The 14434-nt window shown below is 45.1% G+C and overlaps 1 protein-coding gene across 1 annotated transcript in view; it reads left to right on the top strand.

Moving 5' to 3' along the window:
* Positions 1 to 3190: 3190 nt before the first annotated feature.
* Positions 3191 to 14434, top strand: part of LOC306918350 (F-box/WD repeat-containing protein 10-like) — a gene marked incomplete at both ends in the record, with an annotated part of 82740 nt that continues 71496 nt past the window's right edge. Inside the window, 2 exons of the mRNA XM_079531247.1 lie at positions 3191 to 3540; positions 5504 to 5759. Coding sequence (XP_079387373.1) covers positions 3191 to 3540; positions 5504 to 5759 — 606 coding nt within the window. The remainder of the gene's footprint in view (positions 3541 to 5503; positions 5760 to 14434) is intronic.

Here is a 14434-nt window from a genome sequence, read left to right as displayed (position 1 = left end):
AGGAAGTTTGTGGAAATTACATTATTATTATTATTATTATTATTATTATTATTATTATTTTTTTTTTTACGTGTTGGTGGCTTTTGATCCTAAGCCTTTTGATGAGTGACTTTATGGCATATTTTCAACCCACCTAGCTGCTTTTCAAAGCTTAACACTTTTTCTAAGAAAAATAAAGATGGAAAAAGTTAAATAAATAAATATGCAAATGTAAAAAAAAAAAAAATACATGTCTTTTTTAAAGATTAATTTATTTGAGGATTACCCACAGTATCTGAATTATTTGCAATAACTTGTCGATAATGTCATGCTTTTATTGTGTCTTGTTTTATACCATGCACCATAAATACTTGTTTTTTTTAGAGAAAGACCCATATCGTTTTTATTTTTGACTACATCAGATTTTATATCTTATCGGCATACCTATTTTATTTTATTTTTTAAAGCTAATGAACAAGCTTCACAATGCAGCGTATTACAGTATGTCACGTTGTGAGCTTGTAGATTTTGTACATTTGAGAAAACATCGGGGCAAAAATATCGTGCACAGAGACACAGAATTTATCAATCAAATGATTGTGAGACTCCACAAATTCCATGTTAGCCATTTTACTGTCAAGAAATGAGATGTTACTGAGTGTTGTTAGTACTGTACACTATCTGTTGGCTCCAGTTTAGGCAGCGATGTTCATGTGTGGCAGATGGAATTTCTTTTTTGAAACCGTTTAGTTTTTTACACATTGTCATGTTAAGACCGAGGCCAAATCTATAAATGCCTTATAAAGCAGAGGTTCTCAAACCTTTTCGGGCCAAGAACCACAACATTTGCACTGTTTACTGACATGTATTTGCACCGAAGCACTGTTCTATTTTTCTAAGTGAAAATGGCACTGGCACTTTATTTCTCAGCTGCCAAGTTACTTTAATAAAAAAAATCTTAACTGACATTTCTCTCTTTTTTCCCCTTCTTAAACCAATATGACATCTCTCTTCAGGGGGGGGGGGGGGGGTAAACTGCTTTTGCACATACTGTACATACCAATTTCTGCTGTGTGCTGCTCTGCGTCAGGCTTCCTCTTTGGCAAACATGTCATGAACCTGGAATTTAATTTATTAGAAAATAGTTAGAAGGTATACTTAATAAAAAGGGTGCATATAATAGAACTCAATGCATATTTAATAAACAAGAAACAATCAAGGAAACATGCTATTCACAGGTCACTGATACACCCAAAATGATTATCTTATGAAAGCTTAATGCTCTGCTTGAATGTTACCTTTTTTTAGGAGATGGTCTGCATGCAATACGTGAACCTCCTGCATCAACAGGGTTTGGGTGTGCTTTCGTTGGCTTCCCATCAATGAAGTGCTAGAAACACATACACACATTGATTCATAACATACATGGATGCATGAAGAAGTTCAGTCCTACATCAATGTAGATTTGAGACATGGATTTCTTAACATTGATCTACATTATTCGTATTTGTAATGTTTGCAAACTTAATTTGAGTTGTCTCTGTCTAGCCTGTAAAAACTTTAAATGTGCTAACATTTGCCACCTAGTAGTATCAAGACTATCGTAGCTGTATTCCATCCATCCATCCCCCCCCCCCCCTTCGTTTTTATATAGGCAAAATAAAAGTCTGCCTCGATCAAATACATCTACTAGTCTTGAATCTATTCTTAATAGCTCTCGTCCATAGATTTTCTTCCATTTTACGATTTTTTGATTTTAGATCCTTGTTGCATTTCTGATTCAAATATACCCCAATCAATTAAATTCAAGTGAGTGTTTTTGACATGAGAAAACATACGTTTACATTGGCAAAGCAATTAAGTGTCAAAATATAATCAAAAAAGTCCAAATTTCATTCTGACCCCTCCACGAAAAGGCCTCGTTGTCCTGACCTGAACCCTTATCTATAATTTATACATTATGGATCAATAGTGTGGATTTAGACTGTTTTTCGTCTGTGGCATTACTGTCAAGCAAGCCAATCAATTAGTTTTGTATGCAATGGATGCGATCATGAGTGACGAGTGTTTGGTGGATTCGGAACCCGAGAGAGAAAAGCGAGTCCCGCTGTATCGCATGGCAGCATGGCTCATTAACAGTAAGTTCAAGTCTGAGTGAGTGACGAAACGGCAACACTTTGATCCAGTGTTGCCAAGTTAAGGTTTAGCGACAAAAATAAGCAACCAGGATCTATGAAAAGAAGTGACCACATGAGCACGATTGATTGCTTGATTGATTGATTGGTTGTTTGAATACTTTAAATGTGATGTATCCCAGAGAAATGTGATGTCTCCCAAAAAATTCCTCAAAAATTATTAAAAAATATTTATTTCTAAAGAAAATCTTTTGAAATCAATATATTATTTATGCCCAGCCTTGTGTGTGTTTGTGTGTACCCAATATTGATGATTTGATTTGCTGCCTAAATTTGATTGATTGATTGAAGTATTTATTAACAGTTTGCAGAATGGTTACATTTCACATGAAAGCACAACTCAATACAAAGGCTGTATTTTTAGAGCAGCACAGGTAGCCAATAGTCAATATATTCAAACAAGATATTGCATCGGCTATTTTCACAAAAATCTTGAATTTTCACGCCGAACACACATGCCCCCAGAAGTCAGAAAAACTCAGAAAGACTTTATTGTCACACCTTAAAAACCTTTACATTAAAACAAATGTGAAATTCATTCATCAGGCCGGGCTACTCAGACTTGCAGTTCATTCAAAAATAAATCAACCTACACACAAAGCTGTGCATAGGAGGACTCAGGATTTAGCTTTGTTTATGCTCTGCTCTCATTAGTAGCCTATATAATCTGGGTTGGATTCACAAAATCACAAAATTGCACAAAACATGTTTTTTGGTTTAATAGTAATACATATTCATTTGGGGGTTTAACCACTAGCAGCTTTACCGAAAAAAACAAAACAAAACAAAAAAGAAAACAAACAAAAACAAGCCCAAAGTCGCTTATAATTAGCAAACATGGCAACCCCCTTCTGAAGTGAAGCTCAGAGGGAACAGCTTGTTTTCAGTTACACATGGCAACAACAAACAGCACCACCTGGCCCAACAGGCAGCCACACACACCACCCAGGGACATGATGTAAACTCTGAAGAAGAACGGCCAAACAAACACCAAACTACATGAAAAGAAAACCAACATGAAGCTGTTTGAATGTAGAAAGGACGGACATTCTTCTGCCCACAATGAGGCCTACAACTACTCCTGTAAGAAGAAGACAGAAGAGTGCTGCTGCTGCAGCTCCTGTGGAACATCTCGTGTGTTTCCACCAGCCAAGCCGTGGGTCTCCACCATAGACTGTAAGAGAGTCTCCACCATAGACTGCAAGAGGGTCTCCTCCACCACCACGCAGTGGATGCAGAGGGCAGGAGACTCGTCTAAGACCAGGTTCCTCGCTGGTCTGCTGCTCCGCTGCACAAGCGTCTCTGTGGTGCAGAGAATACACAACGTGCTGCAGGTGACATCTGGGAAGGACTTCACTTACACCAGGCAAGCTTATTATTATTGTAGTTTTGTATTTTCTTGTAGTTTCAGCTAAAGTTTCAGTTTTTTAAATATTATTATTATTAGGGTCCCAGTCCCCAGATGACAAATGTGACAATGAATGGACTTTAGTAACGAATGAAAAAAGTTACAGTATTTGGCCTATAGTTTGTTGATTACCAACAAACTAGGCCTATATACTATAAAGATTGGGAAAATATTGGCCAAATTGTCAAATGATATGGCAAACTATTGTGAACAGTGAACACAATATTTATCTCTGGAACCGAGAAACATAATGCCTCAACTCGGTGTGGGGTGGGGGGGTCCCCTGTTCAAATATGATTACTTTGGGGGGTCGTGGGTGTGGCCAGCGGTGGCCTGAAAAGGTTGAGTCACAGTGGCGAGATTCAAAAAGCTCAGACAACCGGGCTTAAAACTAGCATGGCCAATGGTTTATACATGAGTCTTTGTCAATATCTATTGCGATTTACGAGCTACTTTCTGCAAATAAAATCCATGCTGTGAATGATAATGATAAGTGTTGGCGTTTGGAAGCACTCGTTTTCATTAACGCATCGTGCTGCTGCTTCCTGCACATGTGCACATTTGAAACCGGTAATTCGGAGGGCCGTTCAGTGACTTCCGATGAGCACTTCCAAACTCCAACACTTAAAGCTGCTAGGCTATAAGTCAAAATTTCAATGACCTTTTTATTTTTTTGGTATTCAGACAGCCAGCAATGGGTAGAACGCTCGCAAAAAATAAAAAATAAAACATCCCACAGCTCACTAGCGAGTGCTCCATGCCTCCATCCGTCTTCGACCGCTTATCCAGTACAGCTCCAGACTTCCCTCTCACTGCCAAGCTACACCAGGCTTTTCGCGCACAAAACGCGCGCGTTTAACCCCGCGCGTGCGTTTAATTTAGGTCCAGTCCTATTTTAAAAAATGCACGCGCGGGCCGCGCAACATGCGAGAAAAGCCTGGTGTAGCTTGACCGTCACTCTCGCGAGTGCTCCTTTGTCTAAAACGTTTATTCAATTTTCATTATTTTGCTAGTTTTTTTTTAATTATTCACTATAACAACCCCGTATTGACCATTTGCAGACCACGGCCATCTTGCCATAAGAGTTTGGAAGCACTCGTTTTCAGTAAAGCAATGTCCTGCTGCCTCCATTATATGTGCAAATTCACTGAGTGATATCTAACGAGCACTTCCAAACTGCAACACTTAGAAAAAGAATCACCTGCCAGGACACAAAGTAGCTCATAAACATGTCTACGGTGGATCTTTATGAAACAAACACTTTGAGGATAAAAAGAGAATAATTCAAGCTTTTCGTACAGCTGCAATGTTGGTGAGTTTGACGTTGTGTAATACAATCAGATAGGACTTTTCTGTTTGGATGAATGGGCTGCCAATGGGAAGTTGCACCTTGTTAGAACCTTTCCATTAACATATACTAGACCTGTATGTGCCCGTTGGCCATCGGCCTACTTGAGAACGATGCAACTTTGGAACATAATACCTGTTGTCAACTTGTCATAGCACCCGTTTGTCTGTGTCCCACATGGAGATCTCTGTATCTGCCGGTCTGCCTGTGCAGGTGTGGGGTTGCCATGGCAATCAATTGGCTGAGGCAAAGGCTGGAAATTGCACATGTGAGGGGACTTTGGCTCATTAGGACCACTGGCAGAGCCTGACCAGAGCCTTTTGTGGTGGTTCTGGAGAACCGTGGGTCCGACCGACTCGATACCGGACACTGCACTCCCTGCGGGGGTGTGGAACGCGTGTGTCGAATTTGAAGTCAGGGGCAAACGGTTCTCGAGTTATGTGCATTACAACCGCACACAGACACACACACACACACACACACACACACACACACACGCACGCAGACAGAGACGTGGCGCATTTATGGTAGGATGTTAAGATGGCCGCGGTCTGCATATATGGTCCATACCAGGTCAAAGAAGCCAAGTTCAGCTGAAGACACTGTCGCTAGATGCAGCAGCTCCAACTGCAGCGACAGAGCAGCAGCTCACACGGAGCCGCTGGGAGTGGACATGCTGGACGTGTGGGACTGGTTCGGGAGCGCCAGCACACCAGACTGGGTCAGAGCCACCTACCTGCTGCATGTGCTGCGACTGTGTGACCCCGAGCTGCTGCGCATGCTGGGGAATCTGACCTCTGTGCTCCTGGCCAGGGAGAAACGTGCTCTTGTGCAATGTGAGGGTACAGTATTTACCGTATGTATGTCTGTCTGTCTCGCTCTCTCTCGCTCTCTCACGCATTGTATGTAATTCTTGATTGATTGAAGTATTTATTAACAGTTTGCAGAATTACAGTACATTTCAAGCACGACTCGATACGAAAAAAACTGTTAACTGTGAGTGGACGACACCATAAAGCATTACACTTGTTTACAAGAGGGTCCGCCGTTTTAAATTCTTCATAACATTTAGAGAAGTACAAATATTCACTTATATATAGTCAAAACCAGGAAATCATCATAAAGGAGGAGCGAGGTAAAAAGGGGGAAAACATATAGGGGAGAACGGGGTAAGATGAACCACTTTTTGCTTAAGTTGTCCTGGAAGCAAGGCAAAATGAGATGGCAGTGAAATCTAATGATCTACCCATATTTCAGGATGTCTTCTATCAATTGAAATGATGAGTAAGCATCTATTACAAAGGGCCATGAAAATATGACCTTTTTAAAAAAGGTGGTCATGTGGCTCAATTTGCCCCAGGTAAGGGGTAAGTTGATCCAAGTCGAGGGGCAAGTCGAACCACATGATATTTTAATGTTAAAAGCTTAAACTTGAACAGATAATGTATTCACTTATCAATAATAATATAATAACAGTTTTCCCTTTTGCAAATAGTCTTATTTATTTGTTTATTTATTATTTAAACAATAAGACAATTAAATAAAGTTTGTTATTCAGAACCTTATATTTGCAATATTGTTAATACAATATTGCAAACTTCTCTTAAATGAGTATGTACATGCAAATTAAAGGTCATTCAGTATAATTTGAGTAGCAGTTTCAGATTTTACGGGGGCCAGTTTCGAATTGCAGCCGTCCGTAGGTGCCCTTTGAGAGCCGTTTTGAAGGAGTCAAGGGATTTACATTCTACACATTCTAATATCTGGAACCCTTTATTTGTTCGTTTTGTGGTAAACGCACTCAAACTTTCTTCTTTCCTGCCTATTTTTTATCCCACGATTTTGTAACCCATTTTTCACCCCTGTGTCAATTATCTAATGTGATCCTGGGCTCTACACACCCTCCGCCAACCTAGTCCCCAACATATATGGGGGACATGAGGAGAGCAACGGACTTGAACTCATGCTTCCTTCATGCCTGTCGAGTTTATTCCGTGAGTGGGATCATTATAATATTAAGTGCCGGCCCAGCTTATATTTGTAACTTCATGTTGTGTCATTTATGTATAGAATGTTGGTGCTATTATGAAGTTCACTGCCTATACAGTAAATACTCTGTGTTATATAAGAACAGAGATCCTCTTATCAACCAATTACAGTTTATCTCAGGGATGTAGATATTAATACAGCTAATTGGGGGGTAAATGTGTTACCAATGTGTTACCAATGTGATACTACTATATACCAGGAATGCGAGTTCATACTAGGACAGGACATGGTATGGGGATAGGAAGTGTCGGGTGACAGAGAGAGGGGCGAGCTATACCAGGGGGCACGATGTGTTCATTCATTCTTTCAGTGCAGAACAATGTAACGAACGGGATGACGCGTTTAAGTAAGTCCTTTTAATGTGTTATATGTTCGTTAAATGCTCTAAATTCAGTCACAAATGATGCATCTATGCAGTCGCTATATCTGTGAATTAATAGTATGTATCTTGTGTTTCTCTTTGTGTTTGCAGTTATTACCTAAACGCCACAGTCTCAGGTTCCTTTGTTGTAATGATCATCAATGCTATTGTACTATCTAACACGGGCCAGACAAGGCAAATAAGGCTTTATACTGTACACAAGTGTAGTAGAAGTATGTTTGTACGTGTGTGAGTGTGTTATGAGATAATAGTAATAAAATGGCCAAAATCAAGTGATTGTTTACGGGCATTATTGCAACGTCGAGGCTATGTGTGTTTGAGTAATATAAATGTTACCTTGGTGTGTGTTAAATCACAGTTACCAGACCTGTTTGTTATAACCCCTTTGCGGAGGGTCTGAATCAGTAATTAAGCAAAGCTATGAAACAGCAAAGTTTAGTTATATCCGTACAGTAATAATTAATTGCGGTGTAATTCACCAGAGTAATAATTAACCGTGTGTAATCACCGGTGAGTAATAATTCATTGCGGTGTAACCCACCGACGTGTTACTGAAGCAACGGTACTTAATTCACCGTAGCTATTCAAAGTAATACGAGCATTGTGTGATCCGCAATGCTAATGAAAGCCATCGGCCCGTGTTAGCTTAGCTGTTAGCTTAGCTACTACGTGAGCAATGGTGGTTGTCTGCTGTTAGCGTGACGCTAGCTGAGAAGCAAGACAACGAGGGACGGCCATCCAGCGTTTGCGGAGCATCGCTGACCCGTCAACGATCGCCGTGTCCAAGGACCAGCGACCGAAACCCGTAGGCTGCTGGAGGTAGCTGATATCTGCGGGAATCATCCGTGCCGTATTGAGGTGACCTGAGTTAACTCGGGAAAGGATGCTGGTAGCGTGATCCTGCTGCTAAGGAGGTTGTGCCCTGGGTGCTAGGAAGCATCCGGTTTTGCCGACCTAAATAAAGAGTTTCAGTGCCCACATGAGTGCTTGTGCATTGGGGGGAATATCGCTGAAATTGTGTGTTGCAGAAAGGAACTGTGCATTGACTTTGGGGGGTATACCAGACCAAGCTAAATTGTAAACAAGCAAGGAGCTAGCCACCTTCCCATTGACATTGCATTGTGCCTAGCAACCAACTAGCATTAGGCTAACGGTGGCTAACTGGCTGACTGACGCTAATGCTAAGCTAAAGGAGGGCTGACTAACGCTAATGCTAAGCTAAAGGAGGGTAACTCCAGTTGGATGTTGTTGGGCTAGCCTAGCCAATGCTAACGCTAATAGCATAGGGGTTGGGGCTACCACATTGTGTATGTTTCACAGCACGACTGGCCGCCAGAGAGGAACGCCGAACCGGCCATCTAAAAAGAGAGACAAGGTTGGTGGGGGGGGCGAGCGAGTAGCCTCGTGTAACCATGGCAGCCTTAGATGCGTTAAAGAAAGCGCGCTCGGCGAGCCAAGGCGCGTTAACAAGGTTAACGACCAAAGCCAAAAGTACGGCTGCCCATAAGTCCGAAAGTGAACTTAAGGCTTTACTGAAAGACATGGATATAGGTTTTGATGAGCTTCTAACTTGTAGCACGGATTATACAAGTGCAATGGTAGAGGCTGATGAAAACGCTATGGACATAAAAGTTGTTAGTACGAGACTCGATGCCGCAAAGATATCCTATCTTTTGGCTCGGACAGAATTGCAGGAAAACTTATGGAAGCGGTTCATAGAAGAGTCTGTGCAGCACACCCTCAAGTGGGCGGCAGAGGCAGCAGACAGAGCGCGTCCTGACCGTTACGAAGAACAGGATATTAACCTAAGTCTTATTTACGGGCTAGAGAGTGTAATTGAGCGATCATTAACAGACATGCAGACGTTATTAAACTCATGGGAAGGTTGCATTTCTGACGGGAATTTGGCCAAGGTATTAGCTGAGGTGTATGCTTTGAAAGCACGTAAGAGTGCCAACCTCCAGGATTTAAAGCACAAAGGCGAAATAGTAATAGAAATGAAAGAGGAAATTAAACAAGAAAGTGTACCTCTCGCCGTTGACAATGGAGGAAAGAAGTCAGCCGGTAGCAAGCTGGCTGCTCAGCCTATGAAATTATCCCAATTCAGTGGGGAACGCATGTCATACTTCAGATGGAAGAAACAGTGGCATAGGATTTATGCACTCTTTGACAATCCTGGATGGGGTGATGACATGCGTTACCAGCTACTGATTGATTCCATTGATAAAAGGATAAATGATGAATTAAGGCTTGATTATTGCCAGACTTCAGATGAGGTCTACCAGAAATTAGAACTCCACTATGGAAACGTAGGACAGATTGTCAAGGAGATTATAATGAAGTTGGAAAGTGTGCCCGCTGTAAGCAGTGGCCAGCCAAAGGAGACATTAAATCTTGTTAGATTAATAGAGCAATCGGTTCTGGATCTAGCGGATCTTAATGCTGGCGACGTCATTCAAAATCAGCTCGTCATTCACAATTTAGAGGCTAAATTGCCGCCAGAAATGCAAGAACGGTGGCTTGTGATGCGTTGTAATCCAAATAATAATATTGATAGCCAAAACAGGTTCCCGCATTTCATTGCCTTCTTACGCGAGCATACAAAAGTGCTCGTTGAACAAGAACAATTAAATGCAAAAGGCATAGGGACCAAACGAAGTGATCCGAGCCCACGTAGCCGTAATAATGACCGACAGAATGATAAACCGGGGAACGGGGCGCGCGAGAAGCGTGCTTCGACAAGGGCTACGTTTAGCGGCGAGGAGGCGCGGGGTTCGTGCGTAATCTGCGGAGAGAGCGATCACTCAGGGGCATTGTTCCGTTGTAAAATGTTCATGAAAGCCAACGTTGAAGGCCGGCGTGCGTATGCGAAGAAACATAAAGCATGCTTTAAGTGTTTATATCTACATGACGGCCAATGCAGAGTGCGCAATGACAATTTCCTGTGTAGGATAAGTGAGTGCAAAAGGGACGGCTCGTCGCCTCCTCATAATTTCAAGTTGTGCCCCAAGGCGCGTCCACGTAATGGGGATAGTAGCACTAGTAATAATAATAGTGACAGCGCGAGAGGGGGGGCTAGTAGCGTGGGGAGGGACTCACGTGGGCCTACACATGAAATTGAACTTAAGCTTGCTGAGGCCGAGTTGACGCCAAAGCAACTAGCTATAGTGCGCAAAGCTTACACGAACAATACAGCCGCGACAGGCTGCACTGAGGGCGGAGAGCTGCCTGCTCTGATGATGACGTTGGAAGTAACCACGAAAAGTGGTGATTGGGTGGGGGCTTTGATTGACCTCGCCTCTGATACGAATTATATCACCCACAAAGCTGCAGACAGGCTCGGGCTGAAAGGAAGACCTGTCACTCTGAGCGTGCAGGGCGTTGGGGGGATGAAAAAGACATTCAAGACGAAAAAATACTCCATTAAGTTGAAGACAATGGGGGAGAAGGGCTCTTCTCCACTGGACCATGACATGACTTGTTATGGTCTGAATGAGATTGCAAAGATCAATTGTCCAGTTAATCCTAGGCGCATTGCAGATCTTTTCCCGGGCACCGATCCGGAGGAGTTGCGACGTCCACTGGAGGTGGAAATACTTATCAGTGCGCGTGAGGGTCGTTTAGCCCCACAGCGGTTGGCTAGATGTGGAGATTTGGTACTTTGGTCGGGGATTTTGGGTAAGACGGTTAGCGGATGTCATCCGTCTCTATTCGACGCCAGTGAAATGGTCACAGGACAGTGGGCGTCAACCCATTTTGCTCTTTCAATGAGAGGTGGAGCCGTTGAAATTAAGGCTGCTACGTGCCATACTGACACCAGCGCGGCACTGTCTTGGTGGCGTTGGGACAGTATTGGGGCGGCATGCGATCCCCTGTGTGGGGGTTGTCGTTGTGGAAAATGCGCCCCTGGTGGCAAAGAGATGTCTCTCGCTGACGAGAGAGAAATGGAGATTGTCAAGAGGGGCCTGACTTTTAAGACAAGCGACTCTCACAGCGATGAGTCGCATTGGGACGCGAGCTATCCTTGGAAAGAGGACCCGTCTACTTTACCAAATAATAGGGCGGCGGTTGAGGCCACGTTCTTAAAGTCTGAGAAACGTCTCAGGCGAGATCCCGTGTGGTACCAGGCCTATGCTAGCCAGGTGCATGAGATGCTCAAAAGAGGTGCTGCTGTCAAGCTGTCTAAAGCTGCCATGGACATGTGGGGCGGGGCTGTTTGGTGGATCAACCATCTTATGGCACCAAACCCACACTCAGTTTCCACGCCAGTTAGGATAGTCTGGGACAGTAGTCAAGAATTCCGGGGCGTGAGTTTGAACAGTATCCTGCTAAAGGGGCCCGATGTTTTGAACCCGATCCGAGCAGTGTTGCTGCGTTTCAGAGAGGTCCCACGCCGCCATTGGCGACGTAAGCAAAATGTACCACTCCGTTTGGCTAGAAGAGCGGGAGGTACATTTGCACCGGTTCCTATGGAGGGACTCAGTTGACAGCAAGATTGAAGACTAGTTGTACGGGTCAATATGGGAGACCGTCCAGCGGGTAGCATAGCTCAAATAGCGATGCGCGAGACAGCGTATCTACCTCAGTTCACCCACATGGTTGACGAGAGGGACGTAATCGTGGAGAACGCTTACGTAGATGACATTTTTCTATCTCACAACTGCCCCCAGAGGCTGGAGGAGGTACTGGCGGGGGTTAAAACCATTCTGGCTACCGGGGGGTTTCACCTAAAGCCCTGGGTACGGTCAGGCCAAAGTGGGAGGGAAGGAGATGGAGAAATGAAACCAGAGACTATGTTGTTTCCGAATCAGATGAGAGAGGAGGACAATAAGGCTCTGGGGGTCGGTTACCATGTGAAGGAGGACAGCCTCTTCATCATGGTTGCCATAAACTTTTCCGCCAGAAAAAAGAAAGTGCGGAGCGAGGAAAACCTTGCTCTGAAGGAGGTGGCGGAGAAAACGCCAGATCCTCTGACTCGGCGTATGTTGCTGAGTCAAGTAGCGGGGCTGTATGATCCCATTGGCCTTGTGACGCCTCTGAAACAGAAGGGCGTTATTCTAGTCAGGAGGGCGTTCCAAGAGGCGGGGTCATTGACCAAAGACACTTGGGATCAACCGTTGTCTAGCGATCTCCGCGTGAGAGCGGTTGAACTTTTTGAGGAATACGCAAAGCTGAGTGCGATCACGTTCCCCAGGTGTATCACTCCGCCCGGATGGGTGGGGAAACCCTGGGGCATCACCTTCTCCGACGGGAGCTCAGAGTCCTACGGAGCGGTGCTCTACCTGCGGTGGGAAACTGCTAGCGGGGTGGAGACTCGTCTGGTGGAGTCAAAAGCCAAGTTGGCTCCTCTAGACCAAAAGGGTGATGCAGTGAAAGCTGAAATCTGCGGTGCTGTCTTTGCCGCACGACTGAAAGGGTACGTGCTGAAGCATAGCAGGCTGACAATCGAGAAGTGGTATCACTTTGTCGACAGCCAGACAGTGCTGGGTGCCATTCAAAGGGACAGTTATGGGTTCCAAACGTTCTTCGCCAATAGGGTTGGGGAAATCCAGAAGGCGGGGCCTGTGACTGACTGGTGGTGGGTTCCCGGGGTGGAAAATGTAGCTGATCTAGTCACGAGGGGGGGTTCTCCTGAGCAATTAGACAGTGATTCCCTGTGGCAAAAGGGACCAGAGTTCCTAGCCAGACCAGTCGACCAATGGCCTATGAAGTCTGCTGCTGAGGTGGCTTCTTCATCGCGGGAAATCGTGAGTACATTGCAGAGAAAAGTGTTCAAAATGAAAGCATTCTCTGCTGCTGTTACTAGATCCCAAACTAAGAACCAGGGGTCCGCGCCACTGCCAGACAGTGGCGGGTCCTCGCCAGTCAGTGGCAGATCTTCACCAGACAATGGGGGGTCTCCAGCGGTCAGCAGGGGTCCTTCACCAGTCAGTGATGGGGGTTCTGTGGCAGCATCTAATGACGAAACTGAACAGCTGTGGGGGTCAGGCCTTGTGAACCAAATGGACTTGGCTAGATGCAGCACACTGTCAAAACTCTGCGGGGCAGTTGGCTACGTCCGCAGAGTGTTGCACGGCCACGGAGGCTTATTCAAGTCCGGCAGTCGTGTACAGTGGGGGGCGGTGCTCTCTGTCGGAGAGCGGGACACAGCATTTAAGGAGCTGTGCCTTGCCGCCCAAGAGGGAATTTCTTTCCCGACAACGACACTAAACCGTCTTGTAGTTAGTAAGAACGACAAGACAGGTCTCTTGCTATGCCGAGGCCGGGTTCAGACCGTTGACCAAGAAAGCCAGGGCGTGCCCATCATTCCTTACGAGGCACGACTCAGCACACTACTGTGTGAGGAGGCCCATCGTGCAAACCACGAGGGCGTGGCTGGGACACTCCTGCGAGTCAGGAAGAAAGCCTGGGTGGTTCAGGGGCCAAGGGTCGCACGTAAGGTGATCGACTCTTGCCTGTTTTGTCGCAAACGGGGGGCTAAGCTATCCAGTCAAGTGATGGCTAATCTTCCTACAGTGCGCACAAGTCCAGCAGCTCCGTTCGAGTTCACAACGCTGGATTTGTTCGGTCCTTACACTGTCAGGGGCACTGTGAAGCGACGCATTAAGAGAAAAGTCTGGGGCGTGGTCTTCAGTTGCATGGCCTCACGGGCTGTCCATGCAGACCTAGTTGAGGACTTGTCTACAGAAGGCTTTCTGCAGACCTACCAGCGATTCACTGCTCTGAGAGGCCATCCAAAAAAGTTGTGGTCTGATCAGGGTACGAACTTTGTTGGCGCGAGACCAGCATTGGAGGATCTATACAAGTTCCTAGGGGACATTGACAAGGAGCAGATCCAGCAAAGAGCAGCAGTTGCAGGGACCGACTGGGCATGGGAGTTTAGCCCAGCGGACTCACCGCATCGGAACGGGGCGGCCGAAGCTGCCGTCCATGTTCTGAAAAGGGCGTTGAGCAGCGTCGGCGACACCGATGATCTGTCGGCGTTGGAGTTCCAGACTCTACTCTACCTTGCTGCTAACCTGGCCAACGAAAGACCCATCGGAGCCAGAAGTCAGGTCGACGAGGATTCCGTG

This window comes from Electrona antarctica (assembly GCF_951216825.1).
Source record: "Electrona antarctica genome assembly, contig: scaffold_33, whole genome shotgun sequence".
Classification (NCBI taxonomy): domain Eukaryota; kingdom Metazoa; phylum Chordata; class Actinopteri; order Myctophiformes; family Myctophidae; genus Electrona; species Electrona antarctica.
This window is presented reverse-complemented; position numbering and strand designations above follow the sequence as displayed.